The sequence below is a fragment of the Lipotes vexillifer genome, unplaced genomic scaffold (genome assembly GCF_000442215.2).
Source record: "Lipotes vexillifer unplaced genomic scaffold, Lipotes_vexillifer_v1.1 scaffold863, whole genome shotgun sequence".
Taxonomy (NCBI): Eukaryota; Metazoa; Chordata; class Mammalia; order Artiodactyla; family Lipotidae; genus Lipotes; species Lipotes vexillifer.
In genome coordinates, this window is record NW_006788168.1 from 1,857,853 (window position 1) to 1,867,364 (window position 9,512).

Below are 9,512 nucleotides of genomic sequence, written 5' to 3' on the forward strand. Positions count from 1 at the left end.
ACCGCTCTTTCTGTCCATCCTCACAACACAGGCCACTCACTGCCCTGGGGCCAATGACCTTCTCTCCTGACCAAGGCACCCCTGTCCCAGGCACACACTGTGCGAGGCACAACTGGAGTTGTATAACGTCTGGTTCTGGTTCAGAATTCGCTTTTCTCCTTTCCCACTCATCTGCCAGATCCTCAACGGAGGGCAGGGGCTCAGCTGCAGCGGCCTGGAGCTCTGTACAGGTGAGGGACAAGGCGTGGGAGTGGTCTTGATTAAGCCCCAGGTTGAAAGGAGAAACTGGGTACCAGCCCAGAGCAGGGGTTGGGGCGAGGGGTGCATTTTTAATGCTTTTTCCCAAGTGCCAGTTGTTGTTCCATAATGAACCTTTTTAAATCCTGTCACCTAGACAGTACCCAGTGTTTTTATGCTGAAGAATTCGTGAAACGTAAACATCCTCTCCAATAAATTTACAGACGTGGCTCCAATACATCAGGCTCAAAGAAAGCCTCTTACTCCCTTCAGTCACGCCTGTTCTAAACAGACAGCCTGGGAGGCACACAGCGACAGTGGAAGGACAATAAATCTTCGGGGGAAAGAGACTATATATAGAGGACGTTTGGGAAGGAAACGAGGGTGGCTGAATGCGCAAGATTACATCAGGAACGGCTCTGAGGGCCGAGAAGACCACTTACACACCTCACATCCTGTACAGCACCCACCCTGCACGATGGCAGCTAGGAGACACTCAATTAAATAGGTGACTGGTGCGTGCTCTGCTTTGGGGGAAAAGAGCCTTCCCGGCCTGTTATCAGCCTATTCGACTCTATTACAAGCCTAATCTATTACAGCCCATTCTAAGTGGGCAGAGCGCCCTGTAAGCAAGAACTGGGCTTTATCCTCTCTGACTTTTCAATAATGACAGACACCCAGTAAAGACGAAAGTGAAAGTTCGGGGCCTTTCACAAGCGTACAGGGCTCCCCCTCCCCAAGAGTCTCTTCGTGTCCACCCTAGTTCCTCAAGGCTGACAACGGTGCCAGGTTACAATACAACGATGTCTTCTGCATCCTGGCAGTGCTTTCCCAAAGACTCTTCTCATATTGGTTTATTATTTGCTTCCTTTTTTGGTAGTATCTTCTGGGTGGACGATACCTATAAAAAATCTTTGCTATTTTTTATTCCCAAATGAAAATGTGTATCTCAGGACTTCCCTGGCAGTCCAGTGGTTAGGGCTCCACACTTCCACTCCAGGGGGCATGGCTTCAATCCCTGGTCAGGGAACTAAGATCCTGCACGCCACACAGCACGGCCAAAAATGAATACATAAAATATGGGTTTCTTTAAAATAAAAAAAAAAAAATGTGTATCTCGTTCTTTCCTTCTCTTCAGTTTCAGTGTTTGGTTAATAATGGATGTGCAAGGAGGAATTTTAAAATGTGACAATGAAAGTATTAAAAATATGGAAGCTCATGCTCCTGTCTGGCCAAAGGGGAAGGCCAGCGTCAAGTGGCCCCAAGAGAAAATGGAACCACCCAGTATAGGATAGAAAGGTTCCTCCTCGTTCCTCAGTTCAAAATGCCAATGGCAATCCTGGGAGAGAAGGCCCAGGAGGATGCTGCAAAATCTGAGGTGGATATGTACCAGGGGAGGAGCCAGAGATGATAACCGCCTAAGCCTTAGGTCAAGTTCGAATGTGACCTCACAGCTGCATGCCTATTTGCAATGTTTGGGGGCCCTCGAACATTCACATAGACTTGCCCCCATGGATTCTCCACCCTTCACCTTCCTCTTCAAGGTGAATGGGATCATTCATGAGACCTCATTCTTTTCTTCCACGTTAATGTTCTGAAACCAAGAGCTCATTCGAACCACATTCAAGTTCATTCAGAACTTCCCCAGAGGCATCAGAAAGCAGCTCAATGATATTTCTATTCAGGAGCCTCTTCTGATCAGAAGCTCAATGATAACTTCCAAAAGAAATGTGCTTTAAACTTGTGGATGGATCATTCATGGGGCACCTTCTGGGCATCTCCGGTCCCTCCAAGCCCCAGATTCCAATTCTCACCCCCCTCCGCCCACAGCCCCTGCTGTGCTCCCAGCAAATCTTACCTGGTCCAACGCCCACTTTGATTATATCTGCTCCTGAAAGAATAAGCTCTTCCACCATCTCTCCCGTCACCACGTTCCCTGCCTGGGACAGAAAGAATACAGCTCGAGATCACGAACTACTCCTGGTGGAACAAAGATAAGTGATGGAGGAACCCCACATAAGGAGGAGCATGTTCTGAAGCCACCAGGCAGCCGGGGGACAAAAGAGAAAATAGGAGAAAACAATGGACCAATCCCTGAATAGACTTTCAGTCTGAAATTGGTGGGCTAGAGTATTCTCCAGGTTTCCTTTCTTCTCTGTTAACAAGAACACAGAATTGGACACCTGGGGCTAGCTCTGGGTGAGCTGATAGCATGAGGAACTACAGAATTACATGACTTTAGAACTCCAAGAGACCTTAGACTATCTAGGTCAGGGCTTGTTGAACCTATCAGTGATGGACAAAACAAAATCTTACAGAGAACCTAAATACATAAAGTAAGCAATGAAACACTCTCTCTGCTGATTAAAATCTTTATTGTTCACAGTCTGTAAACCCCGTGAGGAACTTCTATGGAATCCAGGATTAGAGAACTACTGGTCATCTCACAGTTGGGAAAATACCTGGGTATCCCACTCTAGGGTCAGTGGTTCCCACCCACCGAGATATGAAAGGGCGGACAAACCCAACAGCACTGGAACGTACATCACTTGCAGAACATGAAGCTGTGGTCCTAATAAACACATAAGCCAGGAAGTGGCAGAATCTAAAAACCAGAAGGATGCATCTGGTTTGAAAATAGTATATGTTCTTTCACCGCAGGAGTCACACCGCAGGAACACAAAAATAGCCCTTTTTATTACAACTCACTGCCCTGTGGATCCTTCAGCTGGTACATAGGATACTTGGCAAGATGCCTGTTTAAATTTTCACAACTATGCAAAGTCTTATTTTGGGAAATGCATCCCTAACTTGTGCGACTGATTCTTTGGCATTGAAGCCCCAAGTGTCTTTTCGCTGAATTGATTCCCAGAGGGAATATTTCTTTCTCCACCTAGACAAAGTGACTTTTACCTTTGTATAAAAGGATCTTGGAAAAGGACAATGAGGAGGGCTCAAAATTACTTTAATTCCAACCGCATCTGATAATGGAAAATGACAGACAGCCCAGAAAAAGGACTGGAACATATGAGAATATAGTACATGATAAAGATGGCCTTACATGTCATTGAAGAAGGAACGGTATTTCAATAGACAGAGCTGGGGAAAGGGATCTTTTGGAAAAAGATAGAGATTATTACTCATACTTTCCACCAAAATAAGCTTCAAATGGATTAATGAGTTAAAGATTTAGAAGAAAACTTTGAATACTTGTAATAAGCATAAAAATATATATAGATCTATATGAAAATTAAAAACCTGTGTACATATAAACACACACTCATACATATAATCAACAAAACTAATAAGCAACCTGGTGGAGAAAAATATCTGCAATTATGACAAAGAGTCACTAACATTACAAGAGCTCTTCCAAATCTACAAGAAAAATGCTACCACCTCACAGAATAACTGCCAAAGGACATGAACAAACTAATGAAAGAAATAAAAGTGGCCAAAAACATAGGGAAAGTGTTCAACCTCACTAGTAATCAAATTTAAATGAAGATACCAGCGAGGTACCACTTTTCACTTAAATTATCAATGATTATAAAGACTAAACACTGAAGAGAAAACAGACACTCATTCTCTGCCGGTAGAATGTCTACTCCAGAACAAGGTTTCCCAGAAAGCAATTTGTCCATGTAGAGAAATGCAAATGTATATCCTTTGATCCAATAACTTCCAGGATTTTCTCTCAAGGCAGTAATCACAGATGAGGTCAAAGATTTAACTACAAAGATGTATTATTTGTAACAGTGCAAACCTGCAAATATAGTCCCCAAAATGGGAATGGTTCGACAATCTATGACCCATCCATGTGATGTTTTCTTTTTTTAAAAAATTTATTTATTTATTTATTTATGGCTGTGTTGGCTCTTTGTTTCTGTGCGAGGGCTTTCTCTAGTTGCAGCGAGCGGGGGCCACTCTTCATCGCGGTGCGCGGGCCTCTCACTATCGCGGCCTCTCTTGTTGCGGAGCACAGGCTCCAGACGCGCAGGCTCAGTAATTGTGGCTCACGGGCCACCAGGGAAGCCCCATGTGATGTTTTCAAGATTGGTTTGATGCCATGGGAAAATGCTTAAGTGCTTTCAGTATAATGTTAGGGGAAACAGAAAGAAACAGTAAGATCTCAATTTTGTTAGACAAGCATAGGTGTAGATGAAAATATACACCAAAATGCTGACTAATTACGTCTAGGTGAAGGAATATTCTGACTGTTATCATTCTTCTTTACAATTTACTGGATTTGACAGTAGAAATTGTATTACTTTTATAATTAGATGTGATTTTTTTAGGGTGTTTTTCCTTAAGCACAGGACCAGCATGAACTCTGAACCTCAAAAAGAACTTAGTAGGGGACTTCCCTGGTTGCTCAGAGGTTCAGAGTCCTCCTGCCAACGCAGGGGACACAGGTTCAAGCCCTGGCCCAGGAAGATCCCACATGCCGCAGAGCAACTAAGCCCATGCGCCACAACTACTGAGCCTGCGCTCTAGAGCCCGCAAGCCACAACTACTGAAGCCCATGTGCCTAGAGCCCGTGCTCCCCAACCAGAGAAGCCACCGCAATGAGAAGCCCGCGCACCACAACTAACAGCGGCCCCCACTCGCCACAACTAGAGAAAGCCTGCGCACAGCAACGAAGACCCAACGCAGCCAAAAATAAATAAATAAATAAATTTTAAAAGAAAAAAAAAGAACTTAGGAACCCAAGAAACAAGATGCCCTCATTCTTCCTCCCTGGTTGACTTGCTAAAAATTCAAAATATATTTTAAAAATAAAGTTAAAGTTAATTTAAAAAATAAAAATAAGTTAAAATAAAACACTATTTTAAGAGCCCAGAAGCTCCCCCAGGTGTCCCCGTGTCCCCTGAACCGCCTGCGGGATCCTGAACCAGTGGTCAGACACAGTCACGGCAGAGAGGGCTGAGCGTGGAAAAGCCCAGAGTGATTACAAAAGGCTTCCAGCCTGAGGCCCACACAACAAGAATGCAGATGACCAGGAGAGGATGGAGGGTGTCCACTTGCAGGAGCAAAATCTGTCCAAGTTTGAAACCAAGAAGGGCAAAAATAAGGGCAGAAAGGAAAAGACAAATTCAGAAATGAGAGTGGCCAGGGGAGCGCCGTCGGGCTCCGGGGAAAGCCCAGCCCATGGCCCAGGCAGCCTGCGGGCTCAGGGTGGGGGAAGCTGGCAGGGGGTGATTAGCAAGGAGTCCGCTTATCTTGGCTGAGGCAGCTCCTGTGGGCAGCGGATACCAGAGGCTCAGAATGTGACCGGCTCGGTCATGACCGGGCAGCCAGGACAAAACAGAAGCTACAGACCCTCAGCTGGGCCCCAAAGCAGGCAAGGGGAGATTTCCGCTAGGCAACCCCTCTTCCCGGGGAGGCCAAGCACTGTCCAGGTGCCCCTCTGGCTCGTCCATGTCCAAGACAGGTATGAGGGTCCAGGGGAAAGGCATGAAAAGGGACAAAACAAACCTTTCAAGTACTTCTGTAGCATGTTAAAAAGTCCTCTGGGCAAGAACCAGCCCCAAGTCCTCCAGCTTCCCTTTAGACCCAGACATCTATGGCAAAATAAGTTCAGAAAGCCCTGGGGCTGAATGATGGCCCTCCCACTCGCCCTGAAATTTTAAGAAAATAGCTTCAACTTCAAGTCTGCATATATCCTGCTATAAAGCGGGACTGATCAGACCCACCCATCGTTGTCACTGCAAGGTTTATAAAGGAAGTTCCATATCCAGCTCCGGAACTTTTTCATCACCCTAAACTGAAATTTCATACCCATGAAACAGTAACTTCTCTACCCACTTTCTACCAGCTCCTCTGAGGCCTTTTGCCAAGAAAAAGCCTTTCTGCAGAATGATCTAAGGCAGAGGTCAGCAGGCTGGATCTGGCCTGGGGGCCAACACCTGAGAGAAGGTGCTGGAACATTAATGCCAGAGCCTTCTCCCGTGCCCACGAAGGTGTCCCTTTACCTACCCGTGCAACCAGGGACTAGGAGATGCTATCAGGGCAATAACCACCTTGCACGGCACAAGAAACTGAGTTTACCGTATGACTCTCAGAGACAAACATCGGCTGAATCTCTGAGGCCTCTCATAGCTTCTGCCGCAGTTTCAGTTCACACCAGTTCCAGAAAGAGGGTGAAAACAAAATCCAGGTAACTCGGCCTGAGAGGGCCCTTGTGCTTCAAGGAGGTACGTTCAGCTGCCCATGGCCGACACCTGCGAGGAACACTGAAGGGCGTCCACCTCTCGGGAAGAGGCACAGAGCAGGCAGGGCCTCCACAGGCCTCAGAACCTTGTCTGACCACGACGGCTGGAGAAAGGACCCAGGCAGGTGCCTCAGCCGCTGGCCACACGTGGAAATGCCAAGGACGTGCCAGTGGCTAGCTGGGGATTGGCCAATGGTGGCTGATTTGACGTTCCCCAGGGGAGCAGAGCTAGTCTCATCTGAACAGATTAGGTGTCACGGGGCTATGTCCTCAGGACCAGATCAGAAAGAGCCGCCAGGGACTTCCCTGGCAGTCCAGTGTTTAAGATTTCGCCTTCCAATGCAGGGGGTGTGAGTTCGATCCCTGGTCGGGGAACTAAGATCCCACATGCCTTGAGGCCAAAAAACCAAAACATAAAAACAGAAGCAATATTGTAACAAATTCAATCAGGACTTTAAAAATGGTCCACATCAAAAGAATCTTTAAAAAAAAAAAAAAAAAAAAAGAGCAAGCCACCAGCACAAAGGCACTTCCCAGACCCAATGTAGGGACCTCTGCATCCCAATGAGCCTGAGCTGGCAGGTGGCCTGGCTGCAGCATGGTATAAAGGAGAGATGCCAGGCCCTGAGGGCAGGTGCTGAACCCCAGGCCCACCTCTCACTGGCTGCGTGACCCTCAAAACCTTCTCGACCCAAGATGACGTTTCCCACCAATTTAAAGTACAACAGGTGCCTTTATCTTACACAGGACGAGTTATTATTAAAAGAGAAGTGCCTGGTCCACGCTAGTGCCTTTTTTCCACAGTACCTGGAATACACCCAAGAACACATCATTCCCTTTCCTCTCTGAAAGCCTCCAGGCAAAGGCCCAGAGGACTTGTCACGTCTTCTCACACCCAGCATCTTCACAGGACCCTTTTCTGCCAATGACATTTTCTAAAAATCCCCGCTTCCCCCTTCTCGACCTGTGGCAGTGCTTGCCTTAGGTGAAAGACAAGAAAAAAGGGTCCAGGTAAATCCAGGATGTGCTGGGCACCAGAAGCAACAAGCCGTCGCCCCTGATGCAGACACCCAGGAATCGCCAGCCTCTACCAACAACACTTCTGAGCTGCGCTTCCATTCACTGCAGTGTAACCATCACAATAGCACTCAGCACCCGTGTTATATACCTTTCCGTTTCCAAACACTAGACAAGTGCATCCTCCCAATGCCTCCCAGAGCCATGAGAGAAATTACCTTCCTAAAAACCAAGGACATAGGAGTACCAGAGGTTTTCAAGTGAATCACAGATCTCAGGGGTCAGTGCAGGCAAAGCACAACTGAGGAAGAAACACCTACCTCGCCAACCAACAAGGGAAACCAACACGAACAACGAGAACATATTCCCTGGGCAGCCGGCAGGCGCTGCAGAGGCACCTGCCATTGGTGGCTGCCCGGGGGTCCTTGGGAACTCTGCATCAATCTCCCCCTCCCTGCCTCACTCCCCACACCCCAGCAACCTCCAGGCCCTGCACTGGCCACGATGCCCTTTCCCTGCCCCGCCAGTCCACACCCTTCCTGCACCGCCCGTCTCCCTGGGGCCTAGTGGAAGGAGGGAGCTTCATCACTAAAGTTAACAAGGACAGAGCATGTTAACAGGTCTCCAGAGCCTGGACTTTGAATTCTGACCAACCTGACTTCAAATCCCAGCTCTGCCGCTCAACGTGGGTATGACCTTGTGAAAATCCCAGAGTCAAAGAATCAGGAATTAGGATTCCTCATCTGTGGTAAACTTGGGACAATGGTTCCTACTCTTTACAGAGATGTTGTAAAGAAGAGAAAGAACAAAGGTAAGCCTCCTGAAACACGGATATTCAGCAAACGGTGTTCCTGTTATCAAAACACAACAACGCTGGCAGCACCATTATGGGCGGGGGGTGAAATGAATCTTGCTGTTTCCCACCCAACTCAGACACGGTACAGCTGGTTGACCTTGGGACAATTCCTGACACTTTCTTCTCACATGACTGGAAAGCATAAAAATACTTAAAAATTTTTGGAAATCCTTAACAGATGATTCAACTCCATCAGGAGAAATACTAATCCCTGTCTCCCAACTTCCTTAAAATGATGAAATGTGAGGAGAAATTAAAAATTTGTAAAAGGAAGACACAGAGAACAGACTTGTGGTTGCCCAGGGGAAGGGGGAATTGGGGAGGGATGGAGCAGGAGTTTGGGATTAGCAGATGCAAACTTTATTTACAGAATGGATAAACAACAAGATCCTACTGTATGGCACAGGGAACTATACTCAATATCCTGTGGTAAATCCTGTGGTAAACCATAATGGAAAATATGAAAAAGAACATATGTATATATAACTGAATCACTGCTGTACAGCAGAAATTAATACATTGTAAATCAACTACACTTCAATAAAACAAATTTAAAAAAAGAAAAAACTGGGTTCAAAATAATTTTTAGAAGGAGAGTTAGGTAAATTATCTAGGGGTCAATCAATAATTGCCACGTTAATTAAGACTAGTAAAGACACACAATTACAATATAGATTTTCCAAAAGCCCCAATTTAACCCTAAAGCTTCTGGTTCACTTTTCTGTAAACCTATGTTTCCCAGCAATAAGAGATATACATTCTAACTAGCGAAGGTGTTAAAAATTAGGAAAATACCCCCCAAAAGGCAGGAAAAGTCAAAAATAAAGATGTTAGATAAAAATCAAGACACCAACTGATTTGCAAATAATTGCTGACTATTCTGAAGTGTTCACATTGTGGATTTCAACTCTTACAGCAGAGTTTTCTACTGGCGAGGAGACTGGGGCAGAGATGACATAAATATGTTAAACAGAAAGCCAGTTATGTTTTCATTTTTAAAAATATACCCTTTGTTAAGCAGTGACACAGACCTTGGTTTAACAGTCTCACATGGTAAGAAACACTTGATGATATTTAGCAGAGACGAAGAGCCAACACCTATGGCATTGATCTGGATTTTATATATATATTTTTAGAGCAGAGCCAGTTTTCAGATCTTCATAGCTGCTGCCTCTCCTTTTCCTGCTG

The 9,512-nt window shown here is 45.9% G+C and overlaps 1 protein-coding gene across 2 annotated transcripts in view; it reads right to left on the bottom strand.

Annotated features, from left to right (window-relative positions):
• The window catches only part of GMPR (guanosine monophosphate reductase), a 40,071-nt gene that overhangs the window by 18,100 nt on the left and 12,459 nt on the right, over positions 1-9,512 (bottom strand). For both annotated transcript variants that reach the window (XM_007461266.1, XM_007461267.1), the window contains one exon: positions 2,096-2,177. In XM_007461266.1, coding sequence (XP_007461328.1) covers positions 2,096-2,177 — 82 coding nt within the window. The remainder of the gene's footprint in view (positions 1-2,095; positions 2,178-9,512) is intronic.